Below are 21,457 nucleotides of genomic sequence, written 5' to 3'. Positions count from 1 at the left end.
ATCCTTCTCTAAGAACGTGGCCAAGGCACATTGGCAATATTGAGCATTTGCAACCATATCACTGTGCGTTCTGCTTATTGCTGCACGAGTCGTAGGCCTCCCCAATTCAGTAGTGCTAAATAACAGAACTTGATGAGCGTTTCGAGCTGTGCTCATGATCTAAGTAGGCTCTCTAACGCCGGAAAAGACTATACGAAGTTTTCCCTGTCCACCTCTGTCGAATGCTTGATTCGAATTGACAGCACAATGATTCCGCTGCTCTTACTAGAATTTACCAGGGACGAAAATCGATCGGATGAATGGCTATCGCTTCTACAGACACACAGCACACAGAGCCCGGACCATGTCAATCTAAAGCAAGCTTCTCCAATCAATCCGGGCAAGGTAGATTGGGAAGCTGTGAAAGCTTGGCTACGCGATTGTGACGCGACGCATACAGGGTGCACAAGCCATGGTTCTGACGAGCAACAACTGCAAGGCTTTAAAGTCATCGATTGCGAGACTCAGGATATAATACCCTTGCCACCCCGCTGCAGATACGCCACACTCAGCTATGTTTGGGGTCTTCCAGGTCCCGCTCCGGACAATTCCCTTGTGCAACCGAAAGCTCAAGCTCCACAGACCATCAAGGACTCAATGATGTGTACTCTAGCATTGGGCATGCGATACCTCTGGATTGATCGTTATTGTATCGATCAGGATGACCCGGACACTAAACACCGTCTTATCCAGCGAATGGACCAAGTTTACCGCAATTCAGCTATAAATATTATCAATGCTGCAGGGGAAGGTCCCGACTGCGGCTTATCTGGCGTGTCCGACCGCACACGTGGTAAACAAGAGTTGGTTGACGTTCATTGTGTGAGATACTCTACGTTGCCTTGTCCTAAGCAGGAATTAGCCCAATCCTCATGGGCTAAGCGGGGTTGTATGTTTGCTTCTGCCAAAATAAAGAGAGATACGCTGACTGTGTCGAACTTAGGGACATACCAGGAGGGCTTGCTCTCCCGCCGCAGGATAGTGTTTACTCAGCGTCAAATCTACTTCCAGTGCTTGCAAACTTATGGGTGTGAGGCCATTCCTGGGATTTACAAGCTGCGAGTCATCAATGAAGATAGCTCCATGCAGGCTTTCCCGGTGCTCGTGAACGCACCAAGTGAAGGTTCCGAGCTGGATCTGAGCAGTCGGAAGACGTGGATTGGACTACGAATCAATGAGTATCTCAAGCGGGCGTTATCGTACGAATCTGATATAATGAATGCATTTATGGGCATGCTACGCCAGGCATGGTTCTCACCCGAGCCTGTGTATCACTTCTGGGGGTTGCCATTCTTCTCGCACACCACAGGCGATGAGCCAATCGATGCGGATCTTCTGCAGGCGTTAATATGGATAGCAGAGCTAGACCGACCAACCTCAGCAGAGCTGTATCAACCAAACCTAGTATCGAGGAGGTCCGGATTCCCTTCGTGGACGTGGGCTGGTTGGCGAGGACTAAGCGGATTCCGACAAAGCAGGGCCCTGCGCCTTGAGGGTGGCATTGCATTAGAGGATTTAGCCCACAACCGATTAACTCTCCAGGAATACATATGCAGAATGCGAATTTCGTGGAACCTGCTCATGTTCAAGCCTGTTCTCTACGTTACAGGCTGGTTTGCTACCATTCATATCGACTTGAAGAATTGGAGCACGGGAATCACCACTGGCACAGACGATGCAAACAACAAGTTCCAGTTTAATCGAGTGCATTTTATCGATAGAGCTGTCCCTTTGGAAGCTTCCACTCAGGAGGGATCTCAATCCCCAGCCACTGAATGCCCCATAACCATGATCATGTTCACAAACAAGAAGGGTCAAGCGGACAATCGTCATGAAGGGGACGCAAATACCTACGGCCTGTTTCTCACAGAGACCCTCGAAGGACATTACGAAAAGGTGGGAGTGTTCGATCTTGACGTGTATCACCTACATCTAGCTTTTGCACATGAGGTTAGACACACGTTGGGTGAAATCTTCGAGTTTAAGGTCCGAGCACAAATCAAACCATCAAAGATCCGACCGCGATGGGATGAACAGTTTACGGGTAGACTGAAAGCCGAGTGGCAAACGCTTAAGCTCGTGTAGGAAATGCTGTTCTATCTTTTGCGCTGGCTGGTTCTAAACAGCACAGCAGGTGTGTAATTACCCGCTACAACAGCGTTACAAGCTATTTGGCATTAACGCAGACGTCCATGTGTCTCATGACAATCGAAACGTCTGCTTTTAGATGATCCCATAGCTCATTTCACGCGCACAATTTCTTCTGTCATATGTAGCGAGCAAGGCAGAATGCCCTACTAGCAACGTGCAAAACGTGTACTTACATAGATAAGTTTTCGCATCGAAACTGGCTGAGATGTCACACCGATAGCTCCAGGCTGAAACATGCGCAGCCTTTTTCCACCTCCCGAGGTCTTTCTAAAATGCTCTACGCATCATCAAGTGGCGCACAATCCACTTCTGATTGGTGGGATGCAAGATGGCTAGACTTACCGTGGCCTTCCAACTGAACTATGCAGCGCTGACAATAATCGCCCATTCTCCAACAACTGCCATTACCAGTTGCGATGAAAGTATTTCTTGTATACAACTAATCCCTGAAGCTCGTCTTCCGTGGTGCCAGAAGTGGAGAGAAGATTGCGATAAGCGGTATGATGAAGGAATGCTGAGGAAGTGGCGCAAGGCATGCACCGGTTAACACATGCGCCTAGATCGTCATTGGACGTCTTACATGCAAGAGTCGATGTGCTGGCATAGCCTTATTTCAAGCACGCAACCTTCCGAGGCGCAGCATGGTGAAAGTCAAATGAGCACATCTGGTTCCCTACATAATCATGGACATATTTCGATCAAAATAGTGCCGCTGGGTGCTTGCTCTCTCGCACCTATGTTGGCGCACCCATCTCTCTCATCGTTGTTCAAAGCATTTTTACAATTAGTTTCGCAGGTCTTGTTCAGGTTCCCGAGACTATAGGCAACGGCCTTACACAGCCGAAATTCCCTGATTTTGAAAGCATCATGTCGCAATCACAGACGTCAATCTCTTTGAAGCGTTCAGCGACCACAGCCACCGGGAAAGAGACAAGACCGAACAAGAGGCCGAGGCCAATGATTTCCCCTACTCAAGAGCTGGATGGAGAATTAACAAATGACCCGCTGCTTAACAGTTTAGGTCCTGGCGGGCTGTGCAAGCCATGTGCGGCTCTTCAGCTCGATCAAGCTACAATCGAGGAACGCGGTGGGAAGTACATGAACTCAATCCATCTTTATACCTTCAAAAAGATTGATGAACGGTGTCGCTTCTGTCGCTTATTGGCCAAGACGTAAGTGCAACCAGATCAGCCCTATGAACAACAATGTGTTTGGAAGCAGTGATCAAATGCTGATTTGGTTCCGTCGACACAGTATTGAGGAGTACAATATACTACCAAGTCGCTTCTATTCCAATTACAAACTGGTTGCGAAACGTGCAGAAGGTGTTCGGGAGTTCTTGTACGAACTCAGTGGCAATGGATCTGGGTGGCTTCTGCCAATGCCTGAGCACTTGCCGGATATGCCTCCGGTACAAAGACCGTACCTAGAAAATGAGCAAACAAGGAATGTGGACTGGTGGATATTAAGGCAGTGGCTGAGTTGCTGCGAGAAGGAGCACACGACTACTTGTGAATCAGCTCTGTCTGTTTCACTTTCCGGGTTTGCCGTCATCGACTGTCTAACCAGGAAGGTAGTGACAGCTCCGCCCTATTGCAGATTTGCAGCGCTGAGTTATGTATGGGGAGCTGAGGCTGTGCCCGAGGTTTTGTCAAACATACCCACGCCCGCACCACCATTGATCGAGGATGCCATGACATGTACCAGAGCGCTTGGTCTACAGTATCTGTGGATTGATCGGTACTGTATCGATCAGAAGGCAAAAACTAAGAAGACTTTGATCCATAACATGGATCGTATATATACAGGAGCAGCTGTCACGATCATCAATGCGGTCGGGGAGGGCTCGAGTTGCGGTCTGCCAGGTGTGTCATACGTCCCTCGTCACCGCCACCCTTCGGTCAAAGTTGGAAAGCGAAGAGTCGCTATCCTTCCCAATACTATCATGGAGATAAAGCAAAGCAAATGGTCAAGACGAGCTTGGACCTTTCAAGAAGGCCTCCTCTCTCGCCGGCGACTAGTCTTTACATCGTCCCAGGTCTACTTCCAGTGTCAAGAGACGTACCACTGGGAGATGATAGAAACACGTGCTTTCTCTTGTCGTCGAATCAACCTATCGCAATGGGCTTCTGAGGGGTTAGAGGCTACATTGCAACCGAAGACCTGCCTTTTCCCGATCATGAACTTTCGATCTGACGCCAGTAGACTCAACGCACTGATAGAAGAGTATCTACGCAGAGATATTTCCTACGACTCAGATATTCTCAATGCAATACTTGGTATACTACGCTCGGTCTGCTCTCATATCTGGGGCCTTACATGGTCTGCAGAGACGAAAGACGCACTTTCAGAAAAACATGACCTCCTCGAGGCTCTACTATGGCAGCCGCGATACGACCCCAATTCAATCATCACTAAGAGGAAAGGTTTTCCATCCTGGAGCTGGGCCGCCTTCAAAGGCATTACAGGACTGGATCAAGGGTCTATCGATCAAAAAAATACTCTCCTGCCTCATGAACCTCCTGTAGATGTTAGCATCCAGGATCTCAACGGTCATAAATACAGTGTGTACGAATACAGGCAAGCAATGCAAAAGAACTACGACATCTATCAATTCAAACCCTCCCTTTTCCTTACCGGATGGATTCTGCCCGTGAAACTTCGTGCCTATGCAGTTCAATGGACGCCAAAGTTATCACCTGGCCAGCCCATGGACCTTCTCGTTCTCGACTCATCACTGTCTAGGTTGATCGGAATAGCAACCATCATGACAGCCGTGCTGGAGCATACAATCACAGACCTGAAAACCGTGTTCGATCAAGATTGGCTCATGCTGAGCTTTCAAGATCATGAGAATCGCAGCTTTGCACCTGGCCTACTTCTGAAGCCTATGAGCCCCACAAGCGGCGAAAGATTAGGCGTAGTGCGTCCGCCTACAAGGAAGATGCGGAGAATTTTTGAGTCATTGTCCGTATCTCCCGCACCATTGTGTTCAAAAGCATGTACAATTGAGCTAGTGTAGAATTTGACTCTGCGGGGCATAATAAAATCGAACTTTACTACTCGCCATGTCAAGACTCAAAGTTTTATCAGAGAGTAGCGGGAATACCAGCTGCGATCTCAATCAGATTCAAAGGCCTGTGAAGACGCAAAAAGACGGGAGATGGATTTTGAATCTTTGCAGCATGAGTTACCTCTATGCTAACAAGGCTTAGCTTCAGAAAGAGATGAAAACTGTTGCGCTGCTTGAGCGCAGTTGAAATACTGTCAACAAGATTTCAAAGCTTGGATATACAAATGCATCTGATGCATCTCACCTTCCAAATCCATCAGGTATGATTTCTGAAAGTAGACCTCAATGTTCGGATTACAGTAGTAGAGAAGATAAAGAGCGCGAAGAATACAGAGCTTTCATAGATGCAACAGCAGACAATCTATAAATGTACTTTAGGAATAGTCAGGGAAGATAGATGCAACTCATATGTAGACAGTACAGTGTAGCTGCATCCAGGAGCTCAGAGAGGAACTAGGCGAGCCGGAGACTGCGACAATCTTGGAGTGCATAGAAAATATCGGGAAGGAACCAGACTCTTGCGATGCCCAGCTCCGATATGTCGCAACCATAACGCATCGCGCAAAAGACCTGAAGATAACCAGGCTACATTGTTACTTCTCCTACATCACTCCAACACGCACCGAGACTAGCCAGACACTTTCATCTTCGAACAGCGAAATCTCAATCCATTTTATCTCTCCCAATATGAAAACGCCACTAATGCTACACCCCCTCCCTCTTTCATTTCAACCATCTACTTCCTCCTCTTGCCTCCACCTCCACCTCTCCCTCCTTGGTCTCCCTCACCCTGAAACCTCCTCTTCTTCCCTTCCCTCTCCCAATACTCCTGCTTCTCCCTCTTCTCCCTCTCGCCCCTCTTCTCCTCATTCTCCTTAACCTTACTCCGATACCCCTCCTTCCTCTCATCCTGTTTCTTGCGCCTCTTCTCCACTTTATCATTGCGAATCGCCACGACCTGGTCCATGAGTTTGCGCGCCTTCTTCTCCTCGCCACCCAGCACGACCGCGCGTTTTTGCAGATACGTGGGTTGGCGCTGGGGCTTCATGACGGGGGCTTGGGATTTGAAGGGCAGGTTGGCAGCGAGTTTGCGCGGGATGCGTAGGGGGTTGAAGACGCGGGTGGGGCGGTCGATGGGGCGGTATGCAGAGTTTTTGTCGGCGGGTGTGGGAAGGGAGAGTTCGTGGCGGACGACACCCGTGAGGCGCATGCCGTTCCAGCCTGTGCTTTCGCCGGCCTCCTTCTGCTCGGCGGACGGTGGGGTGAGCAGGTTTGTGACGGTATTGTAGAAGCGGCGGGGCTTGATGGGATACCAGGCACGCAGGAAGACGATGTCGCTCATGAGGATTTTGTCTTCGAAGGTGGCGCGGAAGTTTCCTTCGGGTTTGGAAAGGGCGCGCTTGATTTGGCCGCGGACACCGGAGACGGTGCGGATGGAGGCGCCTTCGAATTTTGCGATTTCGAGCGAGGATTTGAACATGTCTTTGATGAAGGCGGTGTTCTTGAAGATCTTGTACGGGTGGCCAGTGAGCTTGAGCTTCTTGACGATTTCGGTCGATTCGTCGACATTCAAGACAACGCCGGTGGCGCTGATCCGGAAGCCGGGTGTCTTGTTGCTGAGGCTTTGAAGGCAGACAAAACCAGTGTTTGGTGCGACGAGAGGGCCGTAGAAGGTACCAAAGCAATGCATGTGCTCAGGCGTGTACTTGAGCATGCGATTGCGCGTCCGCGAATCTGATATACTGTAGATGGGCGTAGTCTGGAACCGTCTCCATCCGAGCGAGAAGATGAGAGGATCATTTGTCTTGAGGATCTTCTTGTGCCATCTGTGACGCTTGATGCGTATTTGGACAAAGCCAAATCGCTCCTCTGTCGGTGTCAACCCACCGATCAGAATGGGAAATCGCGGGTTGAAGTGTGCGGAGAACTCGTATGGTACGTTCTCAAGAACGATCCGGACGTATGTGCCAGCCTTGTGACCTTCGACACGGACACGAGAAAGCTCATCCAGCTGGTCAAACTCAGCGCGGTTGATGTCCAATTGCTTCTGAATCATAGCCTTTTGTGCATCATACCAGTCATCCTCGCCGAATTCTTCTTCTTGCGCGGCGCCTTCTTTACGACCGTCGGCTTTGTCGTTCATGAAACCTTCGCGATCTTCTTCTTCGAACCGAAGCTTCAGCTCTTCTTTCCGCTTGGCGTTGCGTTCTCGCTCTTCCTCGATAGTCTTGGGCTGCTTCGTCCACTTCTGGTTTGGGTTCCTCGCCACCGAACTTCTCGCCTGTCTCTAAATCCTCAAACTCGCCATCACCCTCATCATCTTCATCGAAGCCTTCAAAATCATCTTCATTCTCCTCTTCACCATCACCACCCTTGCCATTCATGTGGCCTGTGGCAAATCGACTCCGGAGAGCGTCGATGTTGTCCTCGTCTTCCCATCGTTCTGCCAGCTCTTCGTAGTCGAACCTTGGAATGTATCGATCTTCGGCATTAGCAGAGTCTTCGGTTTTGGACTTTTTGAAGAAGCCATCATCTGCGTCTTCATCATCCTCGATCTCCTCCTCAACTTGTGCGCCAGTCCACTTTTTGATCACGTCGGTGGGCGCAAGGTCGAGGTTATACATCATCTTGGCAAGGTCTGTTATGCGGTATGCTCGTTTTTGTCCATGTAGCTTCGCGGCGTTTTCACGGAGGTTGTCTTTCCAGCGCAGCGCGCCTTCTTCGTCATCATCCTCTTCTGATTCGGATTCGCCCTCGTCCAGGTCGCTCAAATCTCGCTCGTCTCCGGATATCGAACCAAGATCAGAGTCACTGTCCGCGAATGCGACTTCTTCAGCTGCATCGCCGTTTTGATCCGACTCTTTCCGGGCAAACTTGGGCTTGCCGTTTGTTGCGCCATTCGTGTCGAGAAAGCCGGTATCATCCTCATCCTCCGAACCACTGCCATGTTGTTGTAACTCTTCCTCATCACTATCGATGCCATCAAGATCTCCGTCGTCGACCTCCTCAGCTTCCGCAGCTCTCGCCTTTCGGTGTGACCGGCGTCCAGTATCCTCGACATCATCCTCGATCTTATCAACAAGCTTGCCGCCACTGAATAGCCTGAAGCCCCGGTCGTCTTCACCAAGCATCTTTCGCCCACCCTGTAGGTTGACCATCATCTGCTCGCCCAGTCCGCGCTCCGCATAGTCGACATCCGGATCAAACGTTGAGGTCTTGACATCAATATACACTGCGTCTTTATCGACAAGCACACCACCGACATCCGACATGGGCGCATATAGAATCTTCTGTTTCTCACCCAACCTCGTGCGCTTCTTCTTGCCCGTCATCTTCTCGCCCTGCTTCTCTGCAAACGGCGTCGGACACGGATCCGGCAGCGCCTCTGTCGAAGTGACCGTCAAATCGCCCACACCAGGTATATGCACGCGCGATCCACCCGCCGGGAAATTTGTTCCGCGAAGGTATCCATACAGCGCGACCGTGCGATCGCACTTGGGGTTCTGCTCCATGTCCGTTGGGGGCGTGATGTCCAAGAAGCGATCCGCCAGACAATACGGATGGCTATTCCTCCACACCAGCGGTCTAGGATTCTTCATCACGCTCAAGAACCTGCTAAGATTCATGATCTCTCGGTCGGGGTATCGCCCATTGACTACTCCAGACAGGTAGAAGAGTTTTGCGCCCTGGTACAACTCGCTCCAAAATCTGTGCTTGAGGCGCTTCTTCTGCAATTTCAGCGCTTCTTGCTTGCGAAACAAGTCCAGATGCGTCAGGATACCGAACACATTTCCCGGCATACCGCTCGCGCTGAGGACGTTCAAGAACTCCATCGTCTCCATTTCGAAGCCGTAGTTGCCGTCAATCATCAGCAGCACGATGTCCACCACTTTCGCAATGTCGATCATGCTGGCGAGCGAATCCGCCGGGCATTCTATGAACGTAAGGCGTCGCCGCTTGGAAGTGACAACTGTGAGCGGCCCGCTCGGCGTCGAGAGGGTTTGCTTCGTGTATCGGCGAATGAGCGATTTGATCAGAGTAGTTTTGCCTACGCCGGGGGGGCCGACGACGCCGACGATGATGGGGGGAGCTTCTTCGGGGAGGCGGTCAACGAGGGGGACGTGGAGGCGTTTCTCTTTGACCTTTACATATCTATCAGTATCGCCAAAGTGCAAGAAGTACGAAGGTAACATACATCGTGTGAGCGCGCAGCTGTCTTCTGCAATCTTCCCGGCGCCGCATACGCAAAAGCCTTTGGATTCGGTCCGCCGGTATGCGCTTTCTTCTCCTTTGTCGTCCTGTGCGGACGATTCCCTTGGTCGGCCATGGTCCCCTCACTGCTTCAATTCGCGGAGCCGTGAAAAAGTGACTTCTCCAGCGGCGATGCGCCTGCGTCCCAAAATTTCGACGCTAGGCCGGCGCGCTAAAATTGCTGCAGGGATGGCGTTATCGATAAGGACGCGGTTGGCCGTGGTGGTGGGGCACCATGGCCTCGTGTGCTGGGACACGCACGTCATCAGCGTTTATCCAAGGCTTTAGGAGATTGTGCAGGGTGGTGGTGGGTAGTTGGAAGCCTGGAACGTAGTACGCCTATATAAACATCGATCTTGATCCTGCTTGTGTCTGTGCTCACTACACTTTCACCTGCAACTGACTCACTCATACACACATCTACACATTCAAGATGCCTCAGTACAACGTACATACCCCTCCTGCTTCATGTTTGGTGCTGCCTGTCTAACGTGAGTACCAGATTACCCTCGCCAAGGACGCGTCCAACGACGACCTCGAGAAGGCCAAGCAGCACGTCAAGGACCAGGGCGGCGAGATCGTCAGCGAGTTCTCTCTCATCAAGGGCTTCACGTATGCTTCCTCTCACCCCCCCTCGATAGCAAATGCTGACATTACACAGTGCCAAGGTCCCCGACGATGCCATCTCCACGCTCCAGTCCAACGACAAGATCACTGTCGAGCACGACGGCGAGGTCAAGACCCAATAGAGCGTCACACTTCGAACGAGAAATGATAACGGCATGATGGCATCGGGTGGAACTCTAGGCATATGATAATGAATGGCATATGAATGTGACACAGCCTGTCTACCTCTTCTTTTCTTTGTCGTCTCCGTCTACTCTGCCCACGCCCCGCAAGCTGAGATACACATCCGTGCCCCAGCCCCACAAGCTCTGCACTGCTATGCCTCCGCCAAAGTATTCCGCGTATGCTCTTCCGAGCGGCAATCCATACCCAAGCCCAGCAAGACTGTGTGCCCCGTCGCCGCCAGGGCCAGACATGGCATTCAGTGCATCCATGCCCGTATGCGAACTATGTGAGCCCGATAAGGTAGAAGATGCCTGGTCGTCGTTGAATGTCGTGAAGCTGTAGTCCCATATATGATGGAGATTATCGGGCGATATGCCGCCGCCACGGTCACGTATGCGGATGGTGACGCCCGGCGTAGAGTGCTTGAGGGGCAGAATGTTCGAATCGATCTTCGCAGCGGCGTTTCCGTGGAGGCCAGTAAAAGCGTGCGATGCTACATCTGCGTTGCCCTGATCAACATTCTCGACGCGCCTCTTGGCCAGATCCTCCGAGTCCTTCTCCCCAGTGTCTTCTGGCAGTAGCTCTGGCAGCGGGGCGATTGTGACTTCGATCGGCTCACGCTCCATACCGCTCTCGACTGTTGCGCGGAACGCATTCTTCAGCAGCTCCGTGATTATGTATTCGAGATGAACTGGGACGTGTGCGAAGGTGTAGTCTGGCTCGCCGTTGATGACAACCGTAGGTCGTACACCGTACTTGAGCTCGCAGATCTCGCCCACGGTGTTGGCGCAGTGCTCGACAATTGTAGCAGGCTTGAGCTTGGTGTCGATAACGCCAATGTAGCCTGCATTTTCTTCTGACTCGTGCATGACCTCTTTGTGCGGCTGACTCGAAAAGTGCAGCGAAAGATGCTGCTCTGCGATCAAGCGCGTGCCTATCCTGGCCCGCAGATGTTCGTCCAAGAAGCGCGTCACATCCTTAGGGCTGGATGTACTTTCGTGCTTTCGAGGGAAACCTCTTGCCAGTATGCTTATGGTATTCGCGTGTGTTTGCACCAGGTCAGCCATGACCTCTGTGAACTTCACCTCCTCCTCCAGCGTCTTTATCTCGTGCTCCGCCCATGGTAGCAACGTAGACAGACTGTGTATATAGTTCGAGTGTATCTTCGACACGTGTGGGTTCGAGACGACGATGAAGGGTAGGTTTCTGAGCGACTGTATACGGTGCGCAAGTCGTGCGGGTAGGATTGAGAGCGTAAAGTTTGCGGAGGTCAGCAGTTGCTGAGTTGTGAGTGGTGGTCTTCCATGTCTGTCACGCGACTTTATTAATCCTTCATCGAGGCAAGAGACTGCGCGAGGAGCTTACTTGACCAGGTCGGCAAGCGTCAGAGGATGCAACGGCAGACTCGCCAACCGAGAGATGTCGTTGTCTGTCACAGTCTCTGTGTGCAGTTTGCGATTCTGTACCCTCGCGAACGGACCGCTCCTTGTCCTTCTAACTGTGCGCGGGCAGCACAATCGTATGATGTGCGATTGGATAATCAGCGGTCGCTGAATGTATGCCATTGTTGTTTTATATCGATGATCTCATCTTCTCAAATTCCTTCCCATTCACTCAGCGGGACGCGATAGACACCACGATGCTAGGTCCGAAGCTTGCTGTGTACGTCGCGTCGCAGTCGAAATTACGTGCCGCGTAAAGTGGATCGATTGCTGCTGGTTATCGTGAATGTCGTAAAAAGGATTTCATATCCCTCTAAGAGTATTCAAGGCGTGCGGGCACAGGCGAAGCTTTCCCAAAGCTCATGCGGGCAGATACGAGCTGCTAGAGCGGTGAGGAAAGAGTCCGATCACATGAACGTCATCTGCCATCCATCCCACCTGCACAAATCCAGCTGGACATGTCGAAAGCAAAACCACCATCCGCACGCGAGGAACTTGTTCTTTGGAATATAGAAAGATGGCGCAAACTGGTAACAGTAGCAAGTGGTATAATAATTCGATTTTGAGCAAGATCCTTGGAGCGAAAACAGACAAAATGTCGCTCGAAACTGTGTAGCAGCTGCATCAAGCATCGGATTTTCGTATCTCAAAACATTTGTCACAACAAACTCAAGAGTGCACTTGCCGCGCGAGTGCGAAATAATGATGAAAGGATCGAGGTCGACCGCAGGCACAGGTCAGTGGATACCGAAGTGAGGACCATGTGTATTCATCGCTAAGCTGTAGATTCGATGGCATAGTCACATGAACATGGGAACTGCAGCGGCGATGCTCAGGAAGTCATGTCGCAAACAGGGCGCATTGACGCAAGCGTACTGTGTAGAATCCGGGGTAGACATATCGATAAGTTGTGGGGATGCTCGAGCGTAGTAGGACGTGCTGTGGACTAGCGAAGCCTCTGGCACGACATCCGCAACTGACGGAAAGCGAACAGGGTGCAACAGGTGGCAGCTCATCCTATAGCCTGAAGCTATACGCGGATACTTGCCGTCGCAACTGAATCCTCTCGATACCGTTTCTAGCTTCAGGTTGCTAAATCACCTTAGTTACTTTCCGTCGTAATTGGCAACCTGCAGTGAACGAAGCTGGGATTTTGAGTGCAATGGATAGGAGCCCCAGATCCCATGCGTGTCAAGATTTCGTGCAGAACTTTGTCTGGACAGAAGAGGGCTAAAGGCAGTGACCGCTTGACAGGTACAAAGGAATGGCTTTGCCCAACCAAGATTTCACGAACGAGTCTCGACCCTCATGCGTGCCCTGTTAATCCGAAACTATGGAACGCTGGGCAACAGCGCGTAAGAATGTGGCAAAACATACTTTGGAACGTCGGAACGAGCCAATTCAACGTCGCATAGACTTCGGCAGAATCGGGCAGGTACTCTAGGAGCCAGTCTGGAGCCTCCGCTCATGGCCGTAGCGTACAAATTCGGCAGGGCTGGGCGAACAGCTTCCGGTATGCTTCAGCCGCAGGACTGTACGAGGCAGTTGCCTACAATAAGCAGACATGAAGTCGAGGACACTTTTATCTGAGTGTGTATACCTCCAGGCGGGCGTTACTTATCCCGAGGGATCACAGCGAAGGCACATTGTCAGGGTCGTGGTCCCTGATCTTCGCACTGCATAATCCGCGTTTCTCGACTTCCTGTTGGGCAAATGCCGTTGGCTGGGGTCGTTTGCAAAGGCGGTCAGCGCGCATGTCGAAACTCGCCACAAATAGACGCCTTTTTGCAACGTGGGCTGCGACATGGCCGCCACCAAGAGTGGCTCCTCAGCAGCTGTTGTGGAAAAGTGCAGAAGCAAATGGAGGAGCAAATAATGGAGAAACTGGAGCAAAGCGGCAAGAGTGAAATTTCTGGTTGTCAACGAGGGGCGATTCGTGTCTGTGGTTTGCGAGTATCCCCGGTCTCAGAGTGCAGGGCCCAACTGGCGCTAACGCTAATCTTATCGGCTTGCTCAAAATTTTGCCCACATAAGAAGTGCGCGCCCGCAGTGAAGGCCCCTACATATCCTCCCCTCACTTCTCTGGGACATCCCACGACTTCTTTCTTTGTTGTGTGCTTTACGGTAGCATAGAGGAGCTGCGAGTCACATTTCTCGCTGCTGTGCACGCTTTGATACCCGAGAGATTTCATCTTTCACCGAAAAGTTTTTAGGCCCCGCACCAGTGCCTATTATATAAAGGCGCCCGCCTCCCTCGACCCTCTTTCCTCTACCCACACCCTCACCCTACCACCAACCGACAACATGGCTCCCGCTGCTCTTCACGACGCTGCGGCCATCAAGTCCGAGAACTCGAAGGCCCTCAAGGCCCTCGAGGAGCTCATGGGCAAGTTGACCGTCTCCAAGGAGCAGGACCAGATCAACGCTGCCGCTCAGTCTATCGCCACCTTCATCAACGGCGACATTGAGGAGGCTGACGCTCCCACCAAGTACGTCTCAACGCCTCTACCCCTCCACCCCGCCATGACACGTTTCTAACAATTTTCGCAGGGCCGTCGAACTGCTCACCAAGCAGCTCGCCAGCAAGAAGGATGCCGTTGCCCGTGAGCGCGCGCTTGACGCCATCCGTGCCATTGCGCAGCACTCCCACGTCTCCGCCTCGGTCGAGCCCTACCTTGTCGAGCTCCTCCCCGCCGTCCTCGCCGCTGTCGGCGACAAGATGAGCGCCGTCAAGGTTGCTGCTCAGACCACCGCTGAGTCGATTGTCGCTGCCGCCAACCCCAACGCCGTCAAGGCCATCATCCCACACATCATCAAGTCCCTCGAGACCGCACAAAAGTGGCCCGAGAAGATGGCCGACCTGAAGTGCATTGAGGTCCTCACCAAGAGCGCCCCTGCACAGATGGCCTTCCGTGTCCCAGACCTGATTCCCGTCATCTCTGGTGCCATGTGGGACACCAAGCCCGAGGTCAAGAAGGCTGCCTACGCCACCATGGAGACTCTCTGCTCCTTGATCTCCAACAAGGATATTGAGCGCTTCATTCCCGAGCTTATCAAGTGTATCGCCAAGCCTGAGAACGTCCCCGAGACCGTTCACTTGCTCGGTGCCACCACCTTCGTCACTGATGTCCACGAGCCCACCCTCGCCATCATGGTGCCCCTGCTCGAGCGTGGTCTCGTCGAGCGCGAGACTGCCATCAAGCGTAAGACTGCTGTCATTATCGACAACATGTGCAAGCTTGTCGAGGACCCCCAGATTGTCGCTGCTTTCTTGCCCAAGCTGATGCCTGCGCTCGAGAAGAACCACGACAACTTGGCTGACCCCGAGGCCCGTGAGAAGACTCGCCAGGGTCTCGACACCTTGATCCGTGTTGGTCACGTTGAGAACGGCAAGATCCCCGAGCTGTCCAAGGACGGTGACGTTGCCACCATTGCTGGCAAGCTCAAGGACGTCCTGCCCTCCAAGTACAAGCTCGACGACCGCTTCACCCCCGTCGTCAACTACATTGGTGCCATTGGTGGTCAGCTCATCGACGAGAAGGACTACGAGGGCCTCAACTGGCAGGCCAATGCCGGTCCCTTCGTCGCCGTCCTTGTTGGCGATGAGGAGGCCAAGGACATCACCGAGAACCTCCGCAAGCGCGCTCTGCCCGCTGCCCTGCAGGAGGAGGTCGCTGAGCCTGATGAGGAGGAGGGCGAGGATCTGTGCAACTGCACATTCAACTTGGCCTACGGTGCTAAGATCCTGCTCAACCAGACACATCTCCGCCTGAAGCGTGGTCAGCGTTACGGTCTCCTCGGACCCAACGGTTCCGGAAAGACCACCCTCATGCGCGCTATCAACAACGAGCAGGTTGAGGGTTTCCCCAAGCAGAACGAAGTCAAGACTGTCTACGTTGAGCACGATCTTGACTCAGCCGATACTGAGCAGACCGTCATTGCCTGGACCTTGAAGAAGCTTGCAGACGTCGGTATCACCAAGCCCGAAGAGGAGGTCAAGAGCACCCTCAACGAGTTCGGTTTCACCAACGACATGTACAACGGTCCCATCACCGCTCTGTCCGGTGGCTGGAAGATGAAGCTCGCTCTTGCGCGTGCTGTGTTCGAGGAGCCCGACATTCTGCTTCTTGACGAGCCCACCAACCATTTGGACGTCAAGAACGTCAAGTGGCTCGAGGACTACCTGACCAACTCCCCTTGCACATCCATTGTCATCTCCCACGACAGCAAGTTCTTGAACAACATCATCCAGCACGTCATCCACTACGAGCGCTTCAAGCTCAAGCGTTACCGCGGTAACCTAGACGAGTTCGTCAAGCGTGTGCCTTCTGCCAAGTCATACCACGAGCTCAGCGCCTCCGACATGGAGTTCAAGTTCCCCGAGCCCGGTTTCCTTGAGGGTGTCAAGACCAAGGCTAAGGCCATTCTCCGTGCTACCAACATGAGCTTCCAGTACGAGGGTACCTCTAAGCCCCAGATTGCCGACATTACCTTCCAGTGCTCGCTCGGCTCTCGTATCGCTGTCATTGGACCCAACGGTGCTGGCAAGTCCACCCTTGTCAACGTCCTGACTGGTGAGCTTGTCCCCACCTCTGGTGAGATTTACCACCACGAGAACATCCGTATTGCGTACATCAAACAGCACGCTTTCGCCCATATCGATCACCACCTCGACTCTACTCCTTCCGAGTACATCCAGTGGCGTTTCCAGACTGGTGAGGACCGTGAGACCATGGACCGTGCCAACAAGATCGTCACCGAGGAGGACGAGAAGGCCATGGACAAGATCTACAAGATCGAGGGTACCCAGCGTCGTGTCATTGGTATCAACTCCCGAAGGAAGTTCAAGAACTCCTACGAGTACGAGTGTTCATTCGCTCTCGGAGACAACGTCGGCATGAAGAACGAGAAGTGGACTCCCATGATGACTGCAGACAACGCCTGGATTCCTCGTTCCGAGATCATGGCATCCCACGCCAAGATGGTCGCCGAGGTTGACCAGAAGGAGGCTCTCGCCTCTGGTCAGTTCCGTCCTTTGGTCCGTAAGGAGATTGAGGCCCACTGCGCGCAGTTCGGTCTCGATGCCGAGCTTGTCTCCCACTCACGTATGCGCGGTCTGTCCGGTGGACAGCGTGTCAAGGTCGTTCTCGCCGCCTGCTCATGGCAGCGTCCTCACTTGATCGTTCTTGACGAGCCTACCAACTACCTCGACCGTGACTCTCTCGGTGCCCTTTCCAAGGCCATCAAGTCCTTCGAGGGTGGTGTCATCATCATCACTCACTCGGCTGAGTTCACCAAGGACTTGACTGAGGAAGTCTGGGCCGTCATGGACGGTCGCATGACACCTTCCGGCCACAACTGGGTGCAGGGTCAGGGTTCTGGCCCTCGTTTCAGCGCCAAGGAGGGTGAGGAGGAGGAGAAGTTCGACGCCATGGGGTACGTATTCCTTCTTGTTCCGAAATTTCGGATTGTTCCGAAAATCCCGAAAATCCCCCCAACACCTTCCCATTACCCCCCCTTCACATCCACCCTTCGCCTGCACTTCCAAATCCTTTCAATGAACCGCGCTAACCCAATGCAGTAATAAAATCGCCAGCCAAGAGAAGAAGAAGAAGCTCACGTCGAGCGAGATGCGCAAGAAGAAGAAGGACCGCATGGCCCGCCGCAAGCGTGGCGAGGAGGTCTTCTCCGACGAGGACGACTAAGCGTATCGCCCCCGACAAAAGTAGTCTTTCTTTCCTGGTTGCGATGTTCACGGATGCGATAGAGGGTTGCATTTCACGGCTTGAGACGCTTAGCCTACGACAGTAATGTGTGATGCGTTGCGAGTGGTCATGGGTCGGCGTCTGGATATCCACAAAATTATGCATGGTTTTGTTACGACAGCTACAGCTTGCAGGTTCGTTATCTGTCAAGAAGATAGAAATAGATCTTGATAAACAGTTCAAACTTGTGTGCTCTGCTCTTTGATTGGCATCATGTTTGTCCACTCTCGCGATGTTGCGCGTTTAGTACTGCGTATGCTTGCCACGCACAGTTGGGAACGTCTAGGAAGAACGGGTGATGGGCTACTCCAAGCCTCAGGGATAATACGGCATGCGTGAGGTACACTGCAATGTGTCGCATTACGTCTAGAGAAGTAGAGCATTATCGTATACAGTCAAAGTCACGGCGCATCGTCCTACCAGACTCCTCTCCTATTTTCCACAATCGACTGTCGAAAGGCAAGGTGGCGACATCCCTCAAGCCTTCAAGCTTGTGATATGAATGCCAAAGGCGCCTAATAATCTCGTGCGTATCAGTATTTCAAGACTGTCATTCAAGGTACTGGAAATTAATACAGGCTTTCACAACTCAGCCTCTGTGGGAACCAAAAACAGACTATGCTTGCTGCGGCTGATGAACAATGAAAAGAGGGCTTGAAGATGGGGGTGAGCTGGAGGTATACGCTGACAATTTAAATGTGCGATGCGTTCAGCTTTGCAACAAGTGTGTCCGTACATTGCGAGATGTGAAAAGCCGATTGCTCAATGAAGCTGGTGTTTGGGTGTGGTGGTGCCTGGAGGTATACGCGGTAGTAAGAGTAAGACATTTGGGTGGGCAGGATTGTTGAGATCTGGGCAAAGCACTGATTTGTAGGGAGGGGCCTCGAAGAAGCAAGACTTGCGTTCAATCTGAGAGTATATGGTACTGTGATGGTTTGGGCTGAAAGTTTTTGCGCTCGTGTCGGAACGTATAACGAAGATATTCAGGAATAGCCACATAAAGCGTCGCTAGACCACGTACCAGAGCTGGGTATTTTATCGGTAGCCTCGCATATGTCCGATAGTGAGCTACTTTCACTTTACGGAAAATGTGGAAGTGTAGCAACGCATGCATAGAAACGAGGAAATGTAACTAAGACCCTTGAAATATCAGCAGTCCAATAGATGAGCCTGTTTCACTTCATCACATTCCATCCTATCTCTCGGCTTGATCCTAAGTGTTTGAAGACTACCAAGCTACTACATGAATGACCAAAGAACAGTGACTGTGATAAGAAAAGAGGAGAGAGTAAATGCAGAAAAGCTTGGAATTAGAGAAGTTTTGTGTTGATCACCTCTATGCCCTTACACGCTCACGGTACCAGAGAATTAGATCAGATCCACAAGCCTTTTTGTCATTGCTCTGGCCAATGTAACCCAAGCCGCATGTCGTGGTAACGTAAGCCCGAACAAAGCGTTCGTATTCGGGAATGTTTCCAGGTGTGATTTGAAGTCTCGCTGCACATCGTCGTAGATGATCACAAGCTCGCGAACTGTTTCTGAGACTAAGGTTAGCTACATGAGGCAAAAATAGCTCCGGGAAATGTGCCATTGTTGGAACTCACGATCGTGCCGCTCGTGAGAAGCGGGCCTGCCAGATACTTCTTTTTCTACAAAAGTGACTGCTTTTTGAAGCTTTTCCATGTCAAAGAACAAGTAGCGGGATAAACAACCGTCCAGGACTGGTGGTTTAGCATGGGTGCTCTTTTCATTGTTTATCGCTTGGAAAAGGGTCATGCGATATTCCTGTGCGTGTCTGTTGACAAGATTCCGCACTGGACTTAAGGTGTCATCAGATGAAGAGTGGCTGGACTTGATCGAGGTGTGGTTGCGTCGACGCTATTCTGTCCACTCGATCCGCTAGCGACTTCACTGCCGCATTGCAAGCCTCGATCCTCGTCGCATCCATGTACCGTCTAGCGTGAAGGAACTCTTGTGAATTCCTCTCGAATGTCTGCTTCAAGTCGTCGTGCAGGACTACAAGCGTATGATACAGCTCTACTAGATGTATTAGCAATCGTCTGATCACCTAACTCTACATTACTTGTGCTTTTCCTACTTACTGCGTTGCGGCTTGTTGCTCTTGGGCATAGCGCTCATTGTACGCCAAAGAGACCCTCTTAGCTCCGTTACATCGTCTAAGTAGTAGCTTGACATGTACATATTGCGGCGGGCAAGATGTAAGTGCTTCGTGTGTTTGTCGACAAGGTCGCACATGCTAGCTAAAATCACGTCTATTTCATCATCGGGTTCTGATGAGTGTGCGGAAGAGCGGTTAGAATGTAACGATAAAGAGCGACGGGTGAAAACGTCCCATCTGCTGTTGCCGTATGCAGGAACGCTATATGCTTTGCGCCGCGAAGGACGGTCTGTGGAGTTGTTTTGAAAGAGACCAGTAGCGGTTGTGGATGGGTCCGTTTTGGGGTGTCGGTTTCTTGGTAGTAGAACGAATGTCTTTTGCCTCGGTTTGGCCGCAGGAGATTCATCTTTGGTCGGCCCTTGAACTAAACCGAGGCCTACTGCGTTGCTAACATTCCTTTTGTTGTCTTTGAAAAGCCTTGTTGACAGGCGAGTGAGGAATCTGGCGGCGAGATGCTTCTTTTGGGGTAGAGACGTAGCATTTCCAACTCTGTTGCCCGATCGCTCGTCTTGCATTCCATCATTGCTAGTCGCGGTCATAATGGTACATATGTAGACTCCTCCGTAATGAAAGTTCCGTGAAGGGATTGAGAGGGTAAGGACATCTATTTCGTCGTGTGCAAAGTACCATAACATTCTAGGCTGTGTAGATGCGGTAGGGGCTGAGGCAACCTTGGAAGGCTGAGGGCTGAAGGCTGAGGGCTGACGCGCCACGCCTTCATGCATGGTGGCTTGCACGGTTCGCTACAAAGTTTCCTGAACTCCATAACCTTCAACCGACCGATAGTGCAACAGGCAGTTCGATCATGGCTTCTCCAATGGACAGTGTGACAGGTCCTGCAGCAAGCGCGCATCCACCTTCAGATTCATCTTCACTTCTGCATGCTGAAACCAACCCAGCCGCATGTGACTCAGGCAATGAGGCTCTACTAGAGTACGTGCAAAGGTCCATAGATGAAGACGAAGACTTCGCCTTCATGCGATTCGAGGCACTGCAAAGGACAAACATCGTCGCATTGCAAACCAAGCTCGTCCGCCTCAAAGATACCCTACGCAAAGCAAAAGCGATCTCAAATGAAGACCTGGAGAGCATCAGACTGATCTTAGAACAATACTGTCAGTATACTACACTTCAGCCTCAGCTCAACAAGCACTTTCTCAGCAAATAACACAATACAGCGACCGCCATCCAGAACTACCACTTCCTCCATCGCAGAAAAGGATTGACTAAACAAGAAAGCACGCAGCGCAGATTCGTCCTGCAACGCTACTTCCAACCCCAAGTGCATGACATTTCCGTCTTCAACTCGCACTACTCCTACTTCGACGACGCCGAGCCCCGAACAGACGCTCTCCGCTCCACCCTAATGCACGCCCTCCCCGCCTGGCTAACCTACTCCTCCAACGAACGCTCCGCCCGACGCCGCGAATTCTCCGAAGGCAAGCCTCCCAAAGAAGTCTCGCCCTTCATCGACCGACTCTGTCGCTTCACCATCGCCGCTGTAGGCGGCTCGTTTCTCGTCGGCCCAATGCTGATCATGGCGATTGATTCGTCGACTACAAAGAGTCTGGTGACGGTATCTGTGTCGGTGCTGATTTTCATTGCGGTGCTGACGTTTGGGGTGCGTGTGGGGAATGTGGAGGCGTTGGTATCGACGGCGACGTATGCGGCTGTTTTGGTGGTGTTTGTTGGGTCGAGTACGGGTGGTGGGGGTGGGACGGGGCAGTGAAGATGTGTGAACGAGGATGGTAATGAAGAATTAGCT

At 51.9% G+C, this 21,457-nt stretch overlaps 8 protein-coding genes across 8 annotated transcripts; 5 read left to right on the top strand and 3 right to left on the bottom strand.

The window, feature by feature from the left end:
• Window positions 1-451: 451 nt before the first annotated feature.
• Window positions 452-2,124, top strand: SNOG_05866 (hypothetical protein; the record flags this gene model as incomplete). Its single annotated transcript, XM_001796210.1, has 3 exons — window positions 452-486; window positions 537-928; window positions 983-2,124. The coding sequence occupies 3 exons, from the start codon at window positions 452-454 to the stop codon at window positions 2,122-2,124; spliced, it is 1,569 nt and encodes a 522-aa protein (XP_001796262.1).
• Window positions 2,125-3,057: 933 nt separating this feature from the next.
• SNOG_05865 (hypothetical protein) lies at window positions 3,058-5,212 on the top strand (the record flags this gene model as incomplete). The annotated part of the gene is made up of 2 exons (XM_001796209.1): window positions 3,058-3,362; window positions 3,472-5,212. The coding sequence occupies 2 exons, from the start codon at window positions 3,058-3,060 to the stop codon at window positions 5,210-5,212; spliced, it is 2,046 nt and encodes a 681-aa protein (XP_001796261.1).
• A 787-nt stretch (window positions 5,213-5,999) lies between these two features.
• On the bottom strand, window positions 6,000-9,590 carry SNOG_05864 (hypothetical protein; the record flags this gene model as incomplete). Its single annotated transcript, XM_001796208.1, is given in 3 exon segments — window positions 6,000-7,490; window positions 7,510-9,405; window positions 9,459-9,590. The coding sequence occupies 3 exon segments, from the start codon at window positions 9,588-9,590 to the stop codon at window positions 6,000-6,002; spliced, it is 3,519 nt and encodes a 1,172-aa protein (XP_001796260.1).
• A 294-nt stretch (window positions 9,591-9,884) lies between these two features.
• Window positions 9,885-10,389, top strand: SNOG_05863 (hypothetical protein). Its single transcript, XM_001796207.1, has 3 exons — window positions 9,885-9,962; window positions 10,017-10,126; window positions 10,176-10,389. The coding sequence occupies exons 1-3, from the start codon at window positions 9,948-9,950 to the stop codon at window positions 10,261-10,263; spliced, it is 213 nt and encodes a 70-aa protein (XP_001796259.1). The 5' UTR covers window positions 9,885-9,947; the 3' UTR covers window positions 10,264-10,389.
• On the bottom strand, window positions 10,363-11,871 carry SNOG_05862 (hypothetical protein; the record flags this gene model as incomplete). The annotated part of the gene is made up of 2 exons (XM_001796206.1): window positions 10,363-11,446; window positions 11,672-11,871. The coding sequence occupies 2 exons, from the start codon at window positions 11,869-11,871 to the stop codon at window positions 10,363-10,365; spliced, it is 1,284 nt and encodes a 427-aa protein (XP_001796258.1).
• A 2,181-nt stretch (window positions 11,872-14,052) lies between these two features.
• Window positions 14,053-17,697, top strand: SNOG_05861 (hypothetical protein; the record flags this gene model as incomplete). The annotated part of the gene is made up of 3 exons (XM_001796205.1): window positions 14,053-14,237; window positions 14,299-17,184; window positions 17,330-17,697. The coding sequence occupies 3 exons, from the start codon at window positions 14,053-14,055 to the stop codon at window positions 17,451-17,453; spliced, it is 3,195 nt and encodes a 1,064-aa protein (XP_001796257.1). The 3' UTR covers window positions 17,454-17,697.
• A 1,152-nt stretch (window positions 17,698-18,849) lies between these two features.
• On the bottom strand, window positions 18,850-20,417 carry SNOG_05860 (hypothetical protein; the record flags this gene model as incomplete). Its single annotated transcript, XM_001796204.1, has 4 exons — window positions 18,850-19,010; window positions 19,118-19,359; window positions 19,466-19,550; window positions 19,616-20,417. 4 exons carry the CDS (start codon window positions 20,415-20,417, stop codon window positions 18,850-18,852), a joined length of 1,290 nt encoding a protein of 429 aa, XP_001796256.1.
• Window positions 20,418-20,497: 80 nt separating this feature from the next.
• Window positions 20,498-21,421, top strand: SNOG_05859 (hypothetical protein; the record flags this gene model as incomplete). Its single annotated transcript, XM_001796203.1, has 2 exons — window positions 20,498-20,807; window positions 20,871-21,421. 2 exons carry the CDS (start codon window positions 20,498-20,500, stop codon window positions 21,419-21,421), a joined length of 861 nt encoding a protein of 286 aa, XP_001796255.1.
• Window positions 21,422-21,457: the final 36 nt, after the last annotated feature.

The sequence above is a fragment of the Parastagonospora nodorum genome (assembly GCF_000146915.1).
Source record: "Parastagonospora nodorum SN15 chromosome Unknown scaffold_8, whole genome shotgun sequence".
Classification (NCBI taxonomy): Eukaryota; Fungi; Ascomycota; class Dothideomycetes; order Pleosporales; family Phaeosphaeriaceae; genus Parastagonospora; species Parastagonospora nodorum.
This window is presented reverse-complemented; position numbering and strand designations above follow the sequence as displayed.

Bases quoted from the DNA above. Each gene is read 5' to 3' on its own strand.
- SNOG_05863 (XM_001796207.1), top strand. The intron at 10,127-10,175 runs GTATGCTTCCTC...GACATTACACAG, and splicing joins TCTCTCATCAAGGGCTTCAC to TGCCAAGGTCCCCGACGATG.